Source organism: Melospiza georgiana, chromosome Z, assembly GCF_028018845.1.
Source record: "Melospiza georgiana isolate bMelGeo1 chromosome Z, bMelGeo1.pri, whole genome shotgun sequence".
NCBI classification, from domain to species: Eukaryota; Metazoa; Chordata; class Aves; order Passeriformes; family Passerellidae; genus Melospiza; species Melospiza georgiana.
In genome coordinates this window covers 80,221,381-80,244,539 of record NC_080465.1, presented here as the reverse complement: position 1 = coordinate 80,244,539, position 23,159 = coordinate 80,221,381, and the positions used below count along the sequence as shown (strand labels likewise).

Genomic DNA, 23,159 nt, shown 5'->3' with positions numbered 1-23,159 from the left:
CCCCTGCCAGGGCCTCCAGGGGCTCCAGGAGAGCTGCACAGCCCCTGGGGACAAGGCAGGCAGGGACAGCACCCAGGCAATGGCTCCCACTGCCAGAGGGCAGGCACAGATTCTGGCACATTGGGAATTAGGAATTGCTGGCTGGGAGGGTGGGCAGGCCCTGGCCCAGGGTGCCCAGAGCAGCTGTGGCTGCCCCTGGATCCCTGGGAATATTCAAGATCAGGCGGGACAGGGCTTGGAGAAATCTGGGATAGTGGAAGGTGTCCCTGCCCATGGCAGGGGATGGAATGAGATGATCTTTAAATTCCCTTCCAACCCAAATAGTTCAGTGATTCTGTGATACTCCATCTTGTCAACATTTGGCTTTGAAATGCTGAGAACATGATGCTGTGTGTAACACATGATAGTGCTGCTTCTTCATAAGTTGGTGCTGCAGTTTTTAAGTATCACTCTTCCTAGGTTTTTATTCTGTTTTGAGTGAGTTCCTTGTTCATGGTATTAGTACTGACAGCTTTCTGAAGGCTTTATTTTCTTTATCCAGAATGTTTGTGGGAATGATTTGAACTACCTGACAAAGTGGAAATGTTTTCCTTGGTTCCTTGACCTCTTTCTTTTTGTCCCTATGGACAACCATATAGAGCAAGGACATTGAAGTCATGACTGTCAAGGCACTTTGAAAACACTGAATTAATCAACCAGTGTTCTGTGAAACCAGTTAAATCTAAGTGTCGAGTGTGGGTGTGCTTCCTGAAGGGAAGGCAAGTAAAGATTGCAGGGAAAAGCAATCCCAGAAGAATTACTGTGCTGTTGTTTTGGTTTTGGTTCAGCCCCCTGTCGAGTGCAAGGCAGTCAGAGCTTCAGACTGCTGCCTAAGAGAATGGGTTCCCTGCAGGAAGGTGGTGAGTCATGGATGACACTGCTGTTTCATTAAGGACGTGTGTGTGTGTGGTGACTGCAGTCTTCAGCCATCCCTTGCAGGTGAAATTCACTGAGAAACAATTCACTGGAGGTGTCACATGTGAGAACCCTGAATTCTCCAGTGCTGCGCACGACCCATTTCTGGTATTTCTGTTGCTATTACTGTGCTCACCTCTCTTAATAGCCGGGTGTGCCTGAGGATGCAGTTTGCAGGTCAGTCACATTGAGGACTTTTCCATTTCCATGCCACGGGAAAAGCTGTAATGCAATCCCTTTGAAAAGCTGGAGTTCTTGTGAGCTGAGAGAAAGGCTGGCTCAGCTGCAGGGCTGCCAAGTGGTGGAGTGGAGCCCAGGGCCTTCTGACAACGGTAGCCCCAAAGTTAAACTTGTGCAGCATCAGGCACGGGGCAAGGCTGAGGAGCAGCTGCCATTTTCCCATCCCTGGGAGTGTTCCAGGCCAGGTTGGACAGGGCTTGGAGTGACCTGGTCCAGTGGAAGCGTCCCTGCCTATGGGAAGGTTGGAATGAGATGGTGTTTAAGGTCCCTTAAAGCCAAACCATTCTGGGGTTCTTTCATATGTGGCTTAAGCAGAATTTTCCTCTCTGTTAGTTCAGAACTTGATTTCTGTCATTCTTTGTCAGATGAAATCTCTTTCAACAATTGTGCCATTTATTTTGCCTAGGAGAGTGAGAACTGAAAGGCACATCATAGATTTTAAAAAAGAGCTGTGTCTGGCAGGGATGCAGGGCGATACTGAGAGATAAAGGGAGTTTATTCTGTATGAGGAGTGCAAGAGGAAACGTTGAGATTGTAGAGGGGAGAGGACCAGCATGTGTTTGTGTGAAATATGTGGATCAATACTCTGAGCAAGTATGATTTAGTGATACAGTATCCTGTGGACATTATTGACTTTGAGGTAATTGTCAGGAGATGCTTATTATGACAAGTCCTGGCTTACAGAATTGCACTGATGTATTTTTAGCCTCTCACCTGCAGTGAGTCAGAGCTGTTTTATGATCAGGTGTTTACAGCTTTTAATACACCAGAAAACAGTGTGAAGCCCAGGCCAGAGTAATTCCTTTTTTTTTTTTTAAAGGACCTATGACCATATGTTCAGAGTAAAATTAGCCTTGAGATCAAGGTGTTCTTGATCAATAGTGCCTTGGTTTGGGCTGTTTTCATTTATGCTTTCTCTTAAGGCAAAAACATACAGATGTTTAGTAAAATTATATGTGATACTGCAAGCAAGTTTCCAGAACTGTAGACTTTTTCCTATTATTATTTCCCCAAAATTAAAAGCTTGTACTCATTTCACCTGTGTTCTTTGTCACATTATCTGGGTCATCCAAAACTGGAGCACTGTGACCTAACTCCTCAGTTTTGCTCCTAATAAAGTGCTAGATCTACACAATTTACAGATTGGCTAATCACTGTGCCAGTGAATTGGCAAGTGATTTACAGATTATCAAAATCTTAGTTAATTTCCTGTGCTGTGTTTTTGGAAAGGAAGCTAATCTACAGTTTATATTAGATTTGTGGGAATTATTGAGCCTCAAACTAATTGTGATTTTAAATTGATTAACAGTTTTAATGACACTGTTAAGTTTTTCTGTGTATTGCTTGCTGAAAGTAGGTATTTCAGTAATTACCATGGTTTTAGAATGTAGCTAAGGGTTACATTCCAGACTTGCTTTGTTCTGAAATTACTATTTTGAAAATATTTTTCGTCACTAAAATATTCTGTAACCGTAAGATGGATCTGGATCACAGAGTAACTTTGTTGTTTTGGGTTTTTTTTCCTGTCAATAGGTGAGATTGAGTAACTCTTCTTAGGTGTGTTGTGTTGATTGTTTTCTGTGTTGATTGAACAGTCTGTCCTGTGATATTTATAGATTTTTGCTTAGAAATGTTGAAGCCTTGTGCAAGAGCACAAAACCACAGTGGTAGACAGTCTTCATAGGGCAGCTAAAGAACAGGGATTTGTTTGGTATATTTATTTTTATCTTTAATATTATGAAAATTAATATATTTAAAAGGGCTTTTGGAGTCATAATGCTGACAAATACTACTTTTGGCGTTGGTGGGATTTGGGATGCAAGATGAAGGGATTCACTTGGTAGTGACACTGTTAATTTTTTGTTTTCTTAGGAAAAAAAGAAAAGAAGTAATGAGGAGCCCCAGGTACAAGAGCCTGATGATGTTTTCCTGCCTCCTGTGGCAGAAGGGTCTTCTCAAGCCGTGAGAGTGCAAGTGGAACATACTGCAGAATTCACAGAAATTCAGCTCAGAGATGAAGTAGAAAATAGAAGAACTGTAACTGATGTGTCTGACACCCCCCAAAATCATTTATCCTCAGCAAATGAAGGGGCTCTGGCAGTGGCTCTGGAGCCTCCCAAAGATGCAGAAGAGGTCAAAGCTGATCCTTCCCAGGAGGAATGTGTGGGGGGCGTTGAGAAGAGCGAGTTGGACAAACCCCAGAGCCCTGTGGAGGCAGGTGCTAGTGGATCTAGAAATCCTGACTTACTGAGCAGTACCTTTCAGTCCAGTACTGCTCCCCCTCTGTCAGTGATGGGCTTTGTGCAGGGCAGAAGAGCTGAAAACCGACCAGACTTCAGAGATCCTCTCTCCTGCTCTTCAGAGAAGCTTCCCCCCAGCGCCGAGAAGTGCAAGGCGCGCGTTCCGCGGCCCGTGTACCCAGACCTGTCCCTGGAGCTGTCCTACGAGAGGCCCACCATCGTGGCAGTGAAGCCCCTGCTGCACCACGAGAGGCTGTACCCAGAGCTGCCCTCCGAGCCAGAGCTGGTGCCTTTCACCAGGGAGCAGCTGAAGATCTTTGAGCCCTGCTCCTGGCTGGAGAACGTCGACTCCTACGCCGAGGAGTTCGAGAGCGTGGCTCACCAGGACAGGCACGAGTTCTACGAGCTGCTCCTGAACTACATGCGCTGCAGGAAGCAGCTGCTCTTGGCCGAGGCAGAGCTGCAGGCCATGGCAACGGACTGCCAAAATGTGAAGGGGAGATTATGGACTTTCAAGGAGCAGCAGAAAACTGTGCAGGTGCTGTTGCTGAAGCTGCTTTTGAGCCCAGACTATTTGGAAGTTAACTTTACTTGCCAGGTTTATCATAGTTGAGGTGTTTTGTTGTAAAAGAATCACAGAATGTTAAGAGTTGGCGGGGGGGGGGACTTAAAAATCATCTAATCCCAACCCTGCTTTCTATGGGCAGGAACACCTCACACTAGAGCAGGTTGTTCAAGGCCTTACCCAACCTGGCTTTGAGCACTGCCAGGACTGGGGCAGCCTTCCTGGGCTGCCTGTGCCAGTGTCTCACCACACTCACAGTAAAGGGTTCTTTTTCTTAACAACTAGCCTAAATTACCCCTTGTTTCAGTGTAATCCCTTTAGTCCTTGGTTCCTTGACCTCTTTCTTGTTGTCCTGTTCTGTAGTAGCAGAACTACAGTTACTGTTGCTACAGTTCCTGGTGAAGAATCCTTGTCCAGCTTCCATTTAAGCCCCTTCCAGATACTGGAAGGTGCTGTGAGGTCTCTACACTCCTCTTTTCCAGGCTAAGCAGCTCCAGCTTTCTCAGCCTGTCTTTATAGGGAAGGTGCTCCAGTCCTCTTACCAACTTCTTTGCTTCCTCTGGACTTCCTCTGGCTCTAAAGTTCCATGTCCAGAGATTATTGCCTTTGCTTTCTGTCTCTCCTCTGAGCCCCAGTACTTCAGAATATCATCCTCTTGAGACTTAAGACATTTTTTTTTGTTTGATTTTTAACCTCTGATGTGTGCAGGGCAGTGGGATGTATGTTGGTGATTTCTTTTTGGGTCAGAAAGGATGAGCTGTGTACACCCAGTTCTGTCCGTGGTGTCAGGTGAAGTTTCCCAGCACTCCAGGCAGACCTGGGGGGCAGTGCTGGAGTGGCTGTAGCACTGATGTCCCATCTGGCCTGCTGCCAAGCGTAGGGACAGTTTCCATTGATGTCATTCCTGCTGCAGGGAGCTCGAGTTGTGCTCAGGAGCAGCCCCAACTCAGAGGGAGCATTAGGGCTCCCTAATCCACTTGCAGTAACTCGTTCCATAAGTGTAGCTGTGGGTTTCTTACCTCCAGAATGGGCTTGGTACTCTGTAACATTTTTGCCTGCAAACCAGAGAGGTTTATGGAGCTCTTTGGGGCACACATCAGAAAAGTTTTCCTCCAGACTCCTTCTGTGGCACTTGCCTTTGGAGCTCAGCATTAATATGGGAGTGAATGAAATTGTTCTGATGATGTTTAAAGCCCACACACAATCAAAATTGTCCCGAGGTGCTCTACACCAATGCATAGGGTAGATTTTACTCTTTCTGTGAGTGCAGTTCACCAGAGTTGAGGAACTGAACATATCTGGATACTTTCCTTTTTCTTGGGGAATAACACTGAACCTCACTGGATTCTAAGGTTTGCAGTGATCGTTTTCTGTTACCAAAAGTAATTTTGGCTTCACTCTTGCATCTTCTAATGCCACAACAGAGTTATGTAAGATTGCTACTTGCTTTATTTCATCTCAATTCACTATATATTTATTGTTTGTACAGAATAATTGTTGTCTTTATACCAATTTAAAATTCTTACTCTACTAATTTGGGAAACCCAGGGATGCTTTCAAGGTAAGCTTTCACAGTGCTGGCTCTTAGGAATGTTTCCTTATTGCATAAAAGATTAACAGGAATGTTATTTATTGTAGGAATAGCAAGAATGTGATTTATTGTATTTTCCTTGTGCTGAAGGAGTAGAGATGAGGCAGAGGAAAGTATTTTAAACATGCAGTAGTGAATTGCTGCAAATTATTTGTCCTGGGTGTTTGGGAAATATTTATCTCATTCCGGTGAATGTTTTAGTTTTAAAATAGCAGGTCCAGATATTATGGAAATCTGTAAACTGAGAAGCAGGTGCACTCACTGGGTGTGAGACACCTGGTTTTGTTCACATCTCTCAGTGCTGCAGGCAAGTAAATTCTGGCTGTTTCCAAACCGAAGTTACCGAGGGTTCATGAAATATTTTTTCTTCAGAAATCAAGGATATGAATCTTCAGTGGTTGGCACCTCTCAAAAGCACATAGGATATTGCCAAATATTTGTCTTTTCCATTTATGAAATGTCCCCTTTTATGAAAGCCTTGAAATCTGTTTAAGAGAGGGTTATATCGTGATTGATTTCAGTTGTGCTGACCCAACAAAATGTCAGAGCTACTGACATAAAATATTTGCTCTCTTTTCAGGGAGTGTGTGCAGATCAGTGCAAGGTGACAGGCCACCACCGCTTCCAGACAGTGGAGCTGAACGAGGGCGTGCTGGGGGAGCTGAAGAAGCTCTTTGAGGCCAAAGCAGAGCACGTGCACCAGACGCTGGCGCTGCACTCGTACACCTCGGTGCTGTCCCGCTTGCAGGTGGAGTCCTATGTTTACAGGCTGCTCAGCAGCTCGTCCCTGCTCAGATCCGTGGCCCTGCAGCAGCAGGAGCAAGGTGTGTTTGCTGTGTTCCCAGTCCTGCTCAGGGTGCCAGCACCTTGTGTGTGGCTGGAGTTTTGGGCTCTTGTCATGGAATTTGTGTGCTGTAGTTGCTCCCCTGTTACGAAAAACTGCTGGTCTTCTGTAGGGATCACTGAAACTTTTTTCTCACAGGAAAATGTCCAATTGTCTTGACTTTAACACCTGGGCAGTGAAAGCTGAATGCAGAAGTTCTGCTGTCTGAGCTGCAGACTGACACTGGTTACTGTACTGAAACACTGTGTGGATGGGACACCTAAATTCTCAATATTTTTTTGTCCAAGGCAATATCTGATACAGTTCTTTTTCCTAATTCTAAAATGAGTTGGATATTTTCCCTACTTTACTTTCTCTTGGAAGGCCATTTGAAATCTTAAGCTCTTAATATTTAGAACTACCCTTTTGGTTTTCATCCCGAGTGTTTTGTTTGAGTTTGTGCCAATATAATCTTTTAGCTAAAGTATTTCTCCTCCTCCTGGCCCAGATATTTTTCTTTCTTATTGCTCCTCCCTTTGCACTCCACCTCTCAGATAGTTTATGTGGATGGTAAATGGTTCTTAAAAAGCTGATGTTGAGGGAAGGCCTTTTGTGAGAATAACCAGAGTATATTCTTATAATTAGTGTCCAGACCTTAATTACAAGATTAAACAAAATGCTCTTAAGTATTCTCTTCTGACAAATTTAGTGTTGAAATGTCTTGCTGTCTGCTCTCATACAGAGAGCAGTCTTATGTCCAGCCCCAAACCCATTTTTCATGCTGCTACTTCTTCTCAAAGCTTCATTAATTCTGTTTTTAATTTGCAGTTTCAAAGCAGTCAGAAAATCTCTCTTCAGACCTGAGCCATCTGAAGGAATGTATCAGTGTCCTTTTCAGCTTCACTCGCAGGGTTATTGAAGATCCTCAGTTTCACAGTGACCTTCTCATGTGGCTGCAGAGACTGGTGAGGGAGTAGACATGGATATATCTGATCCAACATGCAGGATGAATTCAGGAATAATTTCTGGAAGTGTCACTGTTTCGCTTCCTGTCTTGTGGGCAATGTTTTTTTTGATGGGGTTTGTTCTATTTGAGGAACAGAATCTCTTAGCAGATCTTTAGAATTGATTCCCTTGTCTGAAAAAATCAAGTAGCATTAGTGGGGTTTGGCACTTGAGCAGCCAACATTACTCACAGTGAAGTTAATAATACTCATTGTGCTTTTACTTATTTTGAAATTAGAGCTGTTCAGACTTGCCATGTTGGAGAAACCTTTGTTCCTGCCAATTTCTAAATGAAATAGATTTCAATGCAGTTGTAGAAAAAATAGTTACTTAACGCCAAAAAATTGGTTTGTGGCTCATAAGGCAAGCAAACAGATTTTAAATATTGTTCTCCTGTAACATGCTCTGAAAATGCAGGTTTGTTAGAAAGGGTGAGAAATGAACAATATTACTCTAGTTAGCAAGACTGTTAGGAAATGAACTCAAGGGTTATTTAGCTGATTTCAGTACACTTCCCTGTAGGTGTCTGTGCTGCAGAGAATTGGCTGTCCAGGTGACCACCTCTTCCTCTTCAACCACATCCTTCGGTGTCCAGCTGGCATCAGCGAGTGGGCTTGTCCATTCATCCAGGTGTGAATGTTTAATTCTTTACTGCCAGCAGGTTGGAGTGGCACTGGCCTGCGTAGGGGAGGAGAGTGTCTTGTGCCTGCTTAGTCCCTCATGACTGCCTTTCCAGATGTGTGGAATCATGGTGGCAGTGAGGGGTTTGTCAGGGAATACGTTTTTCCATGTTAGGACAGCCATGTGCAGGTTGACGTGGGAACACACTTCACTCTTGACTGGAGAGATTCCATGAAAGGGAGCCTTATGCACCAGGATTTGGGAGTGTTCTCCAAAAAGTGGAAGGCATACTTAGACTTCAGCTGTATATAAAAAGTGAGATTGCAGTCAGCTCTGTGCTGTGTAAGGGATCGGGAGGAACAGATTTTTTTGTATGCTATGCGTTGAAGTGGGACTGGTTTCCCTGGAAAGTTCAGGGACAAAGGAAAGAGTTCACTTTGTCTAGGTCAGATGGATTGTGGATATCCAAAGGCACCAGGGTGTTTTTCAAAGAATATATTTGCCCTTCTATGAGGAGAAAACATTGGAATCTAGTTACAGGAAAATTTAGCTAAAAGGAAAGGCAAACAATGCAGTAGAATTATAGAGTAGAATAAATTAGCTTGGGAAAGACCCTTAATACCATTGAGTCCAATTAACCTAAAGTGGTAGGATTTTATCTTCCCCTGTGCTCAGTGTCTGAATTACCCCTGGTGCCCAGACCTACATGTGGCACAAAGAGAGAGGTTGTCTTTTATTTTGTGCAGCTTTTGATCTGGGTTTTTCCCCTCCCACCCCTCCTTTAATTTTTCTCAGTAATTCTTTTGGACAAGTCACAAGATTTTGCCATGGCAATACTTTGTCCAGGGTGTGGATGCTGTCATTTATGGATTCTTCTAAGTCTTAACAAAAAGCTATGAGAAATGAGAAATGTGAATTTCTCTGCTGAGCATAATTTGCCTTTTGCTTATTTACATTTACTTAGATTTTTGCATTTAATTTCAGATCAAAGTCTTGGGTAACCCATCGGGTGTCTTTCATTTCATGCAATCTCTTGCCTTGCTTATGTCTCCTGTCAAGTAAGTATGAACATGATTTTATAGATATGTTCTGATTATTTTAGAATAGAAAACACAACATACAATCTACCTGTAAAAGTCTGAAAGTTCATTGCAGGCAAAGTCATAAAAGTGGGCATGAATAGATTCACAGTTTAAATCAAGGTCTTTTTACTCATTCATCTTAAAATTCAGCCTTGGCAGTACCTCCTTTTGCTGTACACAGTATGATGCATCTTTCTTTCAGCTGTGAAATAGCTGTGAAGACTGACAAACCCACACATTTTGTTACTGTGGCTTCTGAAATATCTCTTGCTTTGCTGAGAACTGAAAAAACTGTGGCCTGTTTTTTATACTATCTCCTCTTTTTATACTCTCTGCTGCAATAGAATCCCCCGAGTAAAGGTGTTGAGATGTTGTACACACTGATTGGGCATCTTGATATATTTTTCATCCTTTTAAAAAAAATTCTAAAAAATCTAGTAGGAATGTGGTGCTTAGAGAAGGTAGTTAATCAAATCACTCACAAGTGAAAGCGATTATGTTCTCCAGATAAAATACATAACTTGCCTCTCCCTCTGCCCAAATTTTGAGGTCAAAGAATCAAACTGGGTATTTAGGATTGTCACTGTGATCTTGATAGCTTGGGTTTGAGTTAAGTGGGAGTCTTGTTATTGAAAGCTGTTAATTTAAAGGGTTTTATTTTTACATTTGATTTCTAGAACTGCCTGGGAAAACCAGTGTATCCTGAGGGAATGTGTGTTGCCAGTGCCTTTTGATACTTGTGTTTGTAACAAAGGCCAACTTAATGTGCCTGGGGTGCTGCTCTAAATGCTGATACCAGAACTCAGAGCCTCCACAGGGTCTGCTCTTACTGATAAAAGAGCTGAGGCTTATCTGTTACAGCTCCTGCATGTCAGGAACCAGGTTATCCTAGAGTCATTTACAATCACAGCATTGTTTAGGCTCGAAAACACCTTTAAGGTTGTTGAGTCCAGCCCTTAACCCAGAACCACTGTGTCCACTGCTGAGCCATGTGTCCTCTGGTGCCACATCCACAAGCCTTCTGAACACTTACAGAGATGTCGACTCCTCCACTGCCCCAAACAATCTCTTGCAGTGCCTGAACAAGTTTCCATGAAAAATTTTCCCTAATATCTAATCCAAACCTCCTCTAGTGCAACTTGAGGCTGTTTATGGTCCTGTCATTTGTAACTTGGGAGCAGAGTTTGACTCCTCCACAGCTGTCCCCAGGGGAGCCCTGCACTCCTGTCAGGAGCTGTGCAGAGCCACAAGGGCCCCCCTGAGCCTCCTTTGCTCCAGGCTCAGCCCCTTCCCAGCTCCCTCAGCCTCTCCTGGGGCTCCAGCCCCTTCCCAGCTCCGTTCCCTGCCCTGGACACGCTCCAGCCCCTCGGTGTCTCTCTTGTGCTGAGGGCCCAGAGCTGTCCCCAGCACTGGAGCTGCCTCAGCAGGGCCGGCACAGGGACAGGCCCTGCCCTGGGGCTGTGTCACAGCCTGGCTGGGACAGCCCAGGGGCCATTGGCCTCCTGCCCCCCTGGGCACCTTGGGCTCGTGTCCAGCCCCTGGCCCCAGCACCCCCAGGGCCTTCTCTGCCAGGCATTTTTCTGCTTTACTTGCTAAATTCTTCCTCTTGCATCTGGATTTTTAATATCTTCCGTTAACTGAAAGGTTATTAAATTCAGAATTTTTAGTTTTCTAATTTTTTACCCTTGATTTTTCACTTTAAACCAGAAATCGTGTGGACTTCATGTGCCATATGAAACCAAGTGAAAGGAAAAGTTCCTCTTCTTCTGGGAAGGAATCTGGGAACTGGACTCTGGTAGATGAAGGAGGAGAGGAGGTACAGAAGATGACTTCTTTTGTTTCTCTTTGTTTTGTCCTTTATGCTTTTGTTCAAGCTTTATCTTTGTAAAATGAGTGAAGAAAATCTGACTTGTTAAGTTAAAAATCATTATTTGAATTTGCTTCTATTTTAGTCTCATTTATCTCTGTGGTATAACTAAAGTGGAGCTTCCAGTAATGAGTATTAGCAGAGAGAATTCAAATATTTCAGTTGCTCCTATCAAAACTATAAATTAGTACAATACTGAAGCCCTTTACTACTGGTTTTACTGTAGAGATACTGAAAATACCTGTATTTATCTATAGGATGAGGATCCTGAAACAAGCTGGATTCTGCTCTTGGAAGATGACTTGATTGCTCTGTTGTCACAGTTCCCATTTCACGAGCTCTTTCAGCAGTTCCTCGGGTTTACATCTGAAGGTAAATCAGTTGCTAGACAGTCATTCTTCATTTTGTTTATGCTAATTATATTAATGACTGCCACTGCCAAAAGTGCTACTGTACTATGAAGCTCTCTGAAAAAAATAATAATGAACCTGTGCAGCAGCTTGCAGGCTATAGAGATGAGCTGGAAGTATATGCCCTGTGTATGGGATAAATAAAAACCTCATTGCAATATGCAAACCATTAGAGTCTTTTCCCTTAGTTTGGGTTTGGTTGTCAGTTAACTCCCAAAAGTGCTTTCAGAGCTATTTTTCCCCCTCACCTCTTAGTTGTAATTGCTTGCCAGAGGTCTTATTACCTGCATAGTTTATTTGCACTTTCATACTTAGCAGGTATTTATTGTTCATTTCATAAACAAAGCATACATTCCAGTTCACAAGATGGTGAATTGTTGATTTGAGTGCTTGTTAAGTTACTTAAAAATCCAAAATTCACTTATTTTTTTGGCACTTATTTTTGTGTCTCTGTCTTAGGTGCTTATTTTCCTGAAAAAACATCTCCCCAGAAGATGATGAAGATTTTTGCCTTTGCAAACTCCTTAGTGGAACTTCTGTCTGTGGGATTAGAAACGTTTAACAGAGCACGGTACCGGCAGTTTGTGAAGAGAATTGGTCAGCTCATCAAGTAAGAGATTTTTTTTTTTCTCTGTGGAGTGATTTAGTCCATTTTATACATACATTAGATATTCAGAGCTGCTGAAACATCCCCAGAACCAACCATAAAACAAACAAAAACCCCCAAACCCCACCCAAATGGTTCTCAGGTAGGTTTTGCTCTGACATTTGGTCTGTTCAGCATTAGCCAGTCTGGGAATCTGAAATGGGGAATTGCAAAATCTAAATGCTTTTGGTACAGAGGAGCCAGGTAAGCTGTGGGACATGAGGCTGATATATTAGTGATGTTGTTAGGCTTGTATTGTATACTCAATGAAACCCAACAAACAGGAATTCCTTCAATTTCTCCTATCTATAACCAATGTTACTGCTTTATTTCCTTTATTACTCAGAATTGTTTTGGGGTTTTTAATTTGCTTCCTGCAAAATGTCCTATTGTTGCAGTAATGTATTTGAAGCCTAAATCCTGCTCTTTATTTTTAAATCTCTAGCATTTACTCTACATGGCTTCTATGAGTGTATTCTCAAGGGGGAATACAGTCAAATCAGAAACAAAATCCATCTTTTCCTTTGTGTTATGGAGGCAGTAGTTTTCTCAGTGTAATTATTCCCATATGAACTTTCTGCCATTTCATTGTGTACAGTTACCTTAAGGCTCCAAAGGTCACACACAAACTAAATTGCTGTAACAGATTATTGTGCCTTGTGAGCTTGCAAAACCAAGGAAAGAGAACACAGAAATTTGACCGATACAATTTATATAGAAAGCTCCGGAACCCAGAAGGCAAAATGTTGGACATGTCTCTTGTGGCTAGACTCTAATCTGGTTGCCCTTGTCTGTGTTTTCCTGTGATGGTGACATACTTAATGATCTTTCTTTGTCTTGTTTGCTCTGCTGTGTAGGATGACGCTGTGTCATGTGAGTGACCACTGGGCCCAGTATGTTAGTGGCAATAAACAATATGGATCAGTAGAACACCCCTACTCTGTGGAAAAATTGCAGCTGGAGTTTGATGAGCTGTTTTTTAGAGCTGTTCTACATGTTCTGAAGGCAAAAAGGTGGGTAATGTCTTCACTGGCTTAGTTTTGGAGGAGTTGAATACTTGAAACTGGGATTTGGAGTAACTTTAAATACTTAATGGTTTAAACAAGACTGAAATAAGTAGGATTTTTCAGTGCATTGGTAGCATCAAGGTGGGGAGGAAGTAGGCCATGAATTGTAGCACCTGACAGAAGCTCTGAAGTCTTGGTCAGTTCACAGTGTGGTTGGCTCAGAGGTGCTGATACACATCTTCATATTCCTTATTCTGCTACATAGCAGAGGTGTGGGCCAGAGATGTCTCCTTTGCAAATGCTGGGATTTATCAGGGTGGAGCTGTTCCTAAGTGCCTCTTCAAATCCAACAGGTTGGGAGTCTGGCTGTTCATGTCTGAGATGCCTTATGGAACCTTGTCCAGCAGCATGCTTTGGAGGCTCTTCTTTGTCATGCACTGTGCTGAGAACGAGCACCTGGAGCAGCTCTGCTCTACTCTTCAACCTGCTGACTACAAGCAGAGACTCAAAGGTAAAATTCCCCCACACAGAACCAATTCTAATCCATTCAGCTGCTGCTGCATCAGCTGTGGGTTTAACTCTTTGCAGCTGCATTGTTAAATGCACCCTTGGCAGCATGACTGGTCCAGTGGCTGCTGAAATGTCTTGGGCAGTTCATGGTTTTCCAGTACCTGTTTGCCCAAATTGTCATTTAACAGCAACTGATAGATTTACTGTCCTGGTTTTCTCTGTGGCTGCCTCAGAGCTGCAGGAGTGACATGCAGGAGGTACCTCTTGTGTATTCTTGTATGACTTCCCATCTTGACCTTCAACAGTATTTGGAGAGTGAGGCTTAAATCCTAAAGTACAGACTTCTGTGTCACTTAGGGTTGGTGTGGCAATTTTTTAAATTTGTTGGGGTTTTTTTGTTTTTTTTTTTTTTTTTTTGGTGACTGACTGTTGAGCTGCTGATAGTTTTAGAGTCCTCCTTTTTTGCTAATTTTGGCTTTAGTAACTCACATTGTGGGAGAGTGAGGCTTAAATCCTAAAGTACAGACTTCTGTGTCACTTAGGGTTGGTGTGGCAATTTTTTAAATTTGTTGGGGTTTTTTTGTTTTTTTTTTTTTTCTTGGTGACTGACTGTTGAGCTGCTGATAGTTTTAGAGTCCTCCTTTTTTGCTAATTTTGGCTTTAGTAACTCACATTGTGGGAGACTGTTTATCATCCTCACCTATATTTCCTTTATCTCAAGCCTTCTTTTCATGCATTTCTTGTCCTCATCGCACACTTTATTTTTATTTCCTCTTGACTTTTGTCCCATGTTGATCTGCGCAGTGAACGTGGTGTCTTCAGCCATAGCAGAACTATTTAGAGGCCAGCTGGAATGCTAGTTTCCCTCTGCTGCTGCATTAATGGATAATATTTCAGGACTTGATTGACAAGGGGCCAGGTAAACAAACAGTTTACTGCTCCCTGCTTTACAGCTTCTTTGCTGTCTTCAGGGAGAGCAGATCTCATTTTTGTCAGTTTTACTTCTCAGCTGGCTGGTATCCCAGGTACCCAGTCTTGGTGGAGAAGCAGGAGAAAATGGTGATTCTGAGAGGTTACTGAGTATTTTGACTCTGTGCAATCTCGGTAACATTTAAGGTGATTTGCACAGAAAGGGAGAGAGATACCAAGACTGGAGCTGTGTGCACTGGATGAGGTGCTCATCTGATAAGCACTTGCCAGCCAAAACAGTGACTGTTACACTGTGTCAGTAGAACATCTTTATTTTTGGTTTTGCTAGAAAATTTTTACTGTGTCTGTTAAGGGTTGCAATAACAAAACTTTTTTTTTAATATAATTATCAGAGTTTTTAAAATATAATTATCTTTTTCACGCATTGTTTTGCTTCTAGCTAACTTCTATGTTTCAAAGTCCCTGGTATGCTGATTCAGGATTTCTTTATCCTCTTCATTCTGCTCAGTGAGTTCTGTCAGCATAATGCTATTTTCCACCAGTGTCTAGACCTAGACAGGGAATATCAACAGTTCTTCCAGTGAAATTCATCTAATCTTCTGAAAAGTTTTCTTTCAATGGACACTAACCAATTAATGCCTAATTTCCTGTAATTTTTACCCTGGAAGACCATGACATTAACATTCTCTTGGTTTTTTAGTGATTTCCTCTCCCAAATTAAGCTTGAGAAAAGGGTGGTGAATCTGCAGGTGGAAGCAAACCTTTGTAATTGATGGAAGCTTTAGGCATCAAGTCCATAGGGGTTGGGAGTAATGCATTTTTGGCATTAGCTAAAAACAGAGGCCAGACAAAATTAAGGGAATAAAAAGCAGTTATATTTATTGAAGGGCCTTCAGGTACATTTTGGGCAGGCAAAGACCCCAGAGGCTGCACCCAAAATATGGTGTTTTTGTACAAAAAAACCATGGCAAGGAGTCATGGGTTTTCATTATAAGTTTGGTCCATTTGCTTATTGGGGGTTAATGCTCCAATTGCAGCTTCAGGTAATGAAGGCATTTACCACAAGTTTGCTCTCCCCCAACTCATTTTTGTTTACTTTTCTCAGGGTCTGAGGCAGTAAGGTTGATTCCCATAATCCCTTGATTCCCAGGCCTAGTGAGGAATTGTTTTGTCTGATGGAAATGGGAAAGCAGTAGCTAACTTCATATGGAGTTTAGGGTTATAAACTAAATAATTGCAGGATTACAAATATATGAAAAATATAAAAGCTAAAATCCTAAGGCATCAGGAGCATGGTTGCTATTCTATAGTGAGTGGCATCCCTGCCCATGGCAGGGATTTTAATCTAGGTAATATTTAATATCCCTTTAATCCAAGGATACTATGATTTTATTTGTTGTCACAGTTTCCTTGCTGCCAGTAACAAGGTTTGAGAAGTTTGATTTTTAGGGCATCATGAACTTGAGTTGTAGTGTGATTCGACAAAAGGAATAGGGTCAAGTACGAAGCTGATGGTGAAGATGTTACTTCTCCACTATGAGAGGACAGGATTTGGGGGGAGTCTCTCTGCTTCCCTTATTCCTTGTCCCCATCTTCAGTCCCTTGCTATGGCTTGGTGTGGGTTTGAGGTCAGCTCACCCCTTCTCCTTCCTCACCGTCATCCTGCTGTGCCTTTAGACGCAGTGATGATGTGGTCGTTTTTAATGTCCTTCTGCATCACATTAAAAAAACACAAAAACCAAACCCTAAAGTACAAGGGGAAACAGAGTTGTCTGTAACTTGTGCATTAAGGATAAAAAATAGCATTAGGAAATGGAGGTGAGTGGATGAGGCACCCCCTGTTTGCCTGCTGTATCTATCAGCAGTGTGGTTTCTCCTACTGTTTGGAAGAAGCTGTTTTCTGAAATTGCACAATCCTCTAGCATGCTGTTCCATGAGCTGTTTTGCTGTACAGGCCTGACCTTCTCAGGTTGGAGTACAGTTGCAAAATTCTTGAAAGCCCTTAAAATAGAACGTAACCTAAGTGCAAGTGTTTGATCACAAGCACTCTGAGCACATGCATGTCCAGGTTAGGTAGCTGTGTGCACAATGGATGTTTTTTTTTTTTATGTTCAGCTGCTATGACAAAATCACTCTAAGCAGGGTCTGTTGGCATGTTGTGGGTCAGAGAAGGCATTTCACTCTGCAAAACTTTTTACAGTTGAAATGCTGCTTCTAGTGCTTGTTTTGCTGCACAGACTCTATTTCAAGTTGTTTGGAAGAAACAAAAAAACCCCAAAACATTTCAAAGCCCTGTACAGGTTCCTTTGTATCATTACCTTCCTGTTGTCCCACACCCTGAGGAATGGAATGTTTATTTGCTTTTATTAATATCTCTTCTGGGTTTGAAGAGGAAACTTGCTTTGAATTTGAGTGACAATATATCTTAGCCTTTCTGCTTGTGCAGGTTCAGTTCTCTGTTTTCAGAGATGGATTCCAAACATCCAGTGTTTTTTCTTGTATTGTATTTGGGAAGCTTGGACTGGCCTTTCTTTATAGCTCTTGGGTGTAATCAAGACCTGGGGCTACATACTTGCAGAATTTTTATTTGTAATTGGCATGGAATGGTCTCCACAGATCACTTCTCTGGGATTTTGAGTGAGTAACTATATAAATGCTGCTGATGTGTGTCCTACTGCACTTTAAACATGTTTTTTTCATTTGACTTTTTTTTTTTCTAGATCCAGAGCACCTTGCACAGTTTGAAAAGTATCTCCAGTCAATGAACTGCTCAGAAGAAATTTGTCTGCTCACCACATTTGCTCAGATGGCACAAACCAAACGGGCTGATGTTGATGAGGATTTTATCAAAATTGTTGTTTTGGAGATATATGAGGTGGGTAACATTACTGGTCCATTCAGGAAAAGAATGAAAATGCTCTTTTAATTTGTAGCAGTGGAAGGTGTGAAACTTTCATGGCTTCTGTAGTTTGTTCTTCCATGGAATTAAAAAAGTGCTGCTTTTTAAAAAAGCCGTGAATTAAAATTACCTGAAGTACTTGTTTTTTCCGGGAAAAAGAACAGCTTTTCTGTAAGCGAAGCCAGAATGAAACAAATAAATAAAAATACATTTATTTTGTTTCATTTTTCTGATGCAGGCCTAACTTGCAGCTCTGGAATTCCTTATGTGGTGTTTTTTCTGTAGTTTTTGGTGGGATTCTTTTCTTTTCTGTAATGCCTGTGGCTGTGTAGTTCCTGTGTTTAGTTTTGGACATTATTTTGGCAGTGTGACACAGAACTTTCCTGGTCTTCTAGGGCAATCAGTTTCACTTTCCATATGGGCATTTATCAACTTTGTCTGCCATTTTATTTCCATGTTAGTGGAGGTCAGCCAGAAGCAATAACTTCTCCCTGCTCATCTTCTCAGGTGTCCTATGTTAGTCTTTCCACAAGGGAGACGTTCTCCAAGGTTGGTCGGGAACTCTTGGGAGCCATTGCCAGCATCCACACACAGATCATTTCTGTGCTGCTGGATCGGATTAGAGAGACCATTGAGAAGGTGGGGATGGTAAGTGCTGATGTCTATAATGTAAATAATTTAAATCAGACACCCTGTTAAACCTAGAGGCCATACCAGGTTGTTATGAACGGATGTGTTAAAGAGCTCTCTGTGGGGTTTTTGGTCATACCTCCCTTTGAAATAGCTGATTACTGTTGTGTGCTGAGTACTGATGTGCACTTTTTGCTCTCTTTCCTCAAAGGTTTCTTTATATCTGTTTAAAGAACTGCCCCTGTACCTGTGGAAGCCTTCTTCATCCGAGATAGCCCTGATCCGTGACTGGTTGTTGAACTACAGCCTGACAGCAGTGGAGAATAAACTGGCTTGCATTATCTTGGAAGGGCTGAACTGGGGACTCGGTGAGCATGTAGGTATTGAGAACAAGAGCCTTGAGCCTTCTCACCTTTTCAGAGCAAAAGTTTAACTCAACTTGGGAGTAGAGCAGAATTTGAAAACAGTTAATTGCATGCTTTTTATATTATGTGTGTACACCTAATGGCACAAAATGGGAATGTCATAATAATTTTATAACACTGAAGCCTGAAGATTTGCTTGTGCTGCTTCTTATAGTGCTTCAGCTGAGTTTAAAAGAGAAATTTAAGCAGGGATTTTTCCCTCTCCAAAGGAGGAAATAGCTGACAGACAATTTTTTATGAATCACATGATTAAAATGCTTTTAGCATTTTAAAAAGCAATGCTTTTTAAAAGCAAATGCTTTTAGCAGAAATAGAGGACTCTTCCAAAAATGTTGAGGAAACTGGTGTGACTGTAGTTTGCATCTAGTTGGTATCTAGGTGTGTTTTTCACTGTGCAAGAAAAATAATGATTGAAATGAGACATTTCAAAACTCTGAGCATCATTTAAATGATGGGGAAATATTCCATAATATTGGGTTGCTCCAAGAGCTTTGTGAGTTCAGGATATAATTGAGAGTGAATGCTATTTCAGAGAAAAACAGAAATAGATTGGGGGAATAATGTTGCCTGTGTTCAGTGATTTAGTTCAGCATTGCATTCTGTGCATTTGGTCATGCTGAACTCTTCTCTTTGCCTTGTTGATGGTTGTACATGACTATGGACTCACTTTTTTCTCCCTCTTTCTTGTAGACATGTGAATAAAAATGAATGTTAGGGAAAATGAACAGAATTCTTTGCTGTGCAATACTAATGCCATGTCTGTACCCTCTGATGTGGGGGAAAATGGTTCTTTACTATGGCAATTGATAGAGGAACTGCTGTGTTTTCATACCAAAACCACGGTGAATGGGATTTGGTTTTGTTTTTAAAGGCGAGAGTTCAAGTGTCTGTGTTATCTAATTTAAAATGGCATCTCTGGATTTTTGGATTAATTATCATATGTTCATAAAATGCATATGGAAGGTGAATGTTATGATGCCTTTTAAAAAAATAATCTAGTTGTTGGGCTGTGTATTGCCCAGTGTGAGCCTGGTACTCTTTAACATTGAGCTGAATTTTTTCCACTGGGCAATATTTATGCCTAGATATTGCAATAATAAATTTGAACAGCCAGAAAAAGACTGGGATTTATTTCTCTGTGGTGCAGCTGAGTAGAGACCAGCTGTAGAGACCTCTTAAATGACCCAAGGTTTCGTGTTCTGACACTGTTTTTAGCAGAATACTCTTCACCTGGATCCAGCTGTCCATTCTGAAGTTGCATTGATGGTCCTGGAAGCATATCAGAAATATCTCTCCCAAAAACCATATGCTGGGCTGCTTTCTGAAAGCATAAAACAGGTATCCTTTCTTCTTAATTACAAGGAGTAACTTATAGATGGCTGTAAATGGGAAAAGCTGCAGGGCAAGACCTTGTTTTCACTTTTTTTTTTTCTTCTTTTAAGAGTTGTTCTTTATCCAACTACAATTTTGTAACATACCAACACTCAGTGTTGTCTGCACCCACAGAACTATTAGAAAAATTCAGTTAGGCTTCTGTTGAGCAACTGTGTGAGATTCAGAGAATTATAGAATGGTTTGGGTAGAAGGGACCTTAAAGAACATCCAGTCCCACCACCTGTGATGGGCAGGGACACCTTCCATTGTCCCAGGTTGCTCCAAACTCCTTCCAGCCTGGCCTTGGACACTGCCAGGGATCCAGGGGCAGCCACAGCTGCTCTGGGCACCCTGGGCCAGGGCCTCACCACCCTCCCAGGAAAGAATTTCTTCCTAGTATCAGATCTGAATCTACTCTCTCAGTGTGAAGCCATTCCCCCTTGTCCTGTCACTCCATGCTCTTGTCTCTCTCCATCTTTCTTGAAATGGACATTTTAATTTTGACCCACTTGCAGGTTTGTGAATAGTCACAAACTGCTCCTGCTTTACTCACGCAGAGGTAGACAGTGCTTACTATAAAATAGAAAGGCTATTTCTCATTACTGGTGAGCATAAGAGAACTCACTCCAGCTCTTATTTGATGACTCAAGTGTTAATCCCTTTTGAAGCTTTTCAGCAGTGGGCAATGTTATGCGACCTGAACACACCACAGACATTTATTAAATTGATTTTACAGCACACTGGATTCAGGAGGGGATAGCTCCAAGTTACAGAGTGCAAATGGAAGCATAAAAAGATCAAAGTTAAAAAATCCCTGTGTTGGATATTCAGTCCAAGAGGTTTTGATGGGCTTTGTCTTCTCAGTATTTTTTGTACAGTGTTTTCTCCTCCTCTGTGTTTTTCTCCCCAGCCTTTTCTTCCCACACTCCAAATGTTCTTTATTGTCTCTGCTCTGTTCTGACTTGCTCCTTTGCAATTACCCATGGTTTGTTGTCTTGTGCCAGCCAGATGAGTTCTCTTTTTTAAGCCAGTGTCAGCCCTAGTTGCCACTTGTGCTGGTGAATCTGTCCTGACTTGCATGAGCCCATAACTAGAATTTGAGAGAAAATAGTGCTTTCTTGTACCCTACTCAGAGAGGATGAAATATCTGCATTGCCTTCCAGCTCTGCTGTTTACACTGCTCTGTCAGAACATGTACATATTTTTTTCTCCAGAAATTTATAATTCCTTGTGATCTAGACATGGTCTTTGTGACAGTGGGCTCATACACATGTGACTCTGCCTGTCCACATACAGGCTTTTTTCTAAGGAAAGCCTGCCAGGTTTTAGGCTTTTCATTGACAGATAATATTTTTGCATGGATTTTTCGGTTTCCTTTCACCAGCAGTCTTAAATGTTTTAAACATTATTGAAGCTTGTGTTTGTTTTTCTTTTTTTCCAGTGTTAGAATTAAAATTTAATTCAAGGTCAGTATATAGCTTGGAAAAATTTAAGCAGACAGTGTAAGTTGATAGCCTTTAATTAAAGGGATGGGGGAAGGAGAGGGAGGTAGAAATTGAGGCTATAGGAGGGGACTGTTTAGATAAACTACATGGTATGTCTAGTAATTGCTGTTGGTCTACTGCTAGGAGGTTTGGGTTGGAAGGGACCCCAAAGATCATCCAGTTCCCCTTCCAAGGACCAAATCCCAGTCCAGTGCCACATGTGCTGTGTCATGGCTGCGCTTCCTCTCATTGCTGCTGCTCTGTTCCAGGTCTCCTACCTGGCCAGCATCGTTCGCTACGGGGAAACCCCAGAGACCTCCTTCAATCAGTGGGCCTGGAGTTTGGTTCTGAGGCTGAAGCTGCACAGGAACGACCGTGGGGTGCAGCAGAGCGGGCTGGCCGCTGTCCCCGCGTGCGACACCGCGCTGGACGCGGCCGAGGCGGTCACGCTGCACCCCCTGCTCAAGGCTGTCAAGGCAAACGTCCCCATCGGCTGCTACCTGGCACTGGCAATGACCACCCTGGGACACAGGTGAGGCTTTTGGGGTGTTTGCCTCGGGTGGGTGCTCCCAGGGACTGAGCAGCTTCCCTTGTTAACAGCTTTGTGCCTGCTTAAAGAGTACAGGGCTTGCGATGCAAGGCATCGAGCAGCTTGTCGTCTCTCTTAGGAGGAGCTGAGCCTGGGCAGTCTGGAGAAGACCAAAAGGGGATCTCATTAATGCAGACAAACATCTCAAAGGCAGGTGTCCAGAGGATGGTGCTGGACTCTTTTCAGCAAGCAATAGCCACAACTAGAACACAGGCAGTTTCATTCAACATGGGGAGGAACTTATATATGCTGAGGATAGCAGAGCCCTGGAACAGCTGCCCACCAAAACAATTACAAATACTAAAAATATTTAGCAGCTGCCCATGGAACTTGGATTCTTCCTTTCTGGAGACATTCCAAACCCACCTGGACTCATTCCTTTGTCTTCTGCTCTGGGTGACCCTGCCTTGGAGGGGTTTGAACTGGATGATCTCAAGGTCTTTTCCAGCCCCAGCTTCCTGTGATTCTGTGATAGCAGTTTCACAGAATCCCAGAATGTTTAGGTTGGGAAAGACCTCCAAGGTCATCAAGTCCAACCTGTGACCAATCCCCACCTTGTCACCCAACCCAGAGCACTGAGTGCCACGTCATTCCTTGGATACCTCCAGGGTTCCCTGGACAGCCTGTTCCAGTGCTTAATAATCCTTTTTTTGTGAAGAAATTATTCTTGAATTCTTTCAAACAACCTACTATTTCCTTTATTTTGCTAATAGAACTTTTTTTGCCTTCTGCACTTTAGGATTCAATCATAAGAAATAATACTTAAACTGAGGCTTAATAGTAATTTCTCTGGACAGGAGTAAGATTGAACCACACTTACTGAAAGGGTTGTTGTAGAGGTAATTTCTTTCATCAGGGCAGCACTGCATTCAGAAAGCAGTGAGGAGAAAAAGCCCACTCACTCTGGGAATGGTGAATAAAAGGCATTATAAGAGCAGTGAACCTCTTAGCCCTGACTGTGTTCCAACAGAGTCCTTTCCAGTGCTTCTAGCTGGTTTGTAAGCTGGTAAGGCTTTTGGATGTAATCAAATGTTCCTGTCTGACATACTGAGTCACACAGAATTTGATCAGTTCTCACCAGAACTCTTTTCCCTGAGTCTCTGATCCCTTTGGTTTTGTGCTGTATTATTCAAGATTTCCACTAACTTGTTTTTAATGTATAATACTGTGTTAGTCTTTTAAGGAAAAATTATCTGGCCTTTCTTCTCCTTCCCCAAGGAAGGAGAAGAATCATTGCTTCATAATCTTATCATTGCTTCACATTAAG

General features: G+C 42.4%; 1 protein-coding gene across 4 annotated transcripts in view; it reads left to right on the top strand.

The window, feature by feature from the left end:
• EPG5 (ectopic P-granules 5 autophagy tethering factor) overlaps window positions 1-23,159 on the top strand; it is a 55,320-nt gene that overhangs the window by 564 nt on the left and 31,597 nt on the right. For 2 of the 4 annotated variants that reach the window (XM_058043768.1, XM_058043766.1), the window contains exons 2-16: window positions 3,067-3,972; window positions 6,171-6,414; window positions 7,242-7,378; window positions 7,941-8,048; window positions 9,024-9,097; window positions 10,829-10,937; window positions 11,246-11,360; window positions 11,858-12,008; window positions 12,902-13,057; window positions 13,405-13,562; window positions 17,212-17,366; window positions 17,898-18,038; window positions 18,232-18,396; window positions 19,664-19,783; window positions 21,573-21,835. In XM_058043768.1, coding sequence (XP_057899751.1) covers window positions 3,067-3,972; window positions 6,171-6,414; window positions 7,242-7,378; window positions 7,941-8,048; window positions 9,024-9,097; window positions 10,829-10,937; window positions 11,246-11,360; window positions 11,858-12,008; window positions 12,902-13,057; window positions 13,405-13,562; window positions 17,212-17,366; window positions 17,898-18,038; window positions 18,232-18,396; window positions 19,664-19,783; window positions 21,573-21,835 — 3,002 coding nt within the window. Of the gene's footprint in view, window positions 1-3,066; window positions 3,973-6,170; window positions 6,415-7,241; window positions 7,379-7,940; window positions 8,049-9,023; window positions 9,098-10,828; window positions 10,938-11,245; window positions 11,361-11,857; window positions 12,009-12,901; window positions 13,058-13,404; window positions 13,563-17,211; window positions 17,367-17,897; window positions 18,039-18,231; window positions 18,397-19,660; window positions 19,784-21,572; window positions 21,836-23,159 lie in introns of all 4 variants that reach the window. The other 2 variants (XM_058043767.1, XM_058043765.1) reach the window with 1 other exon arrangement.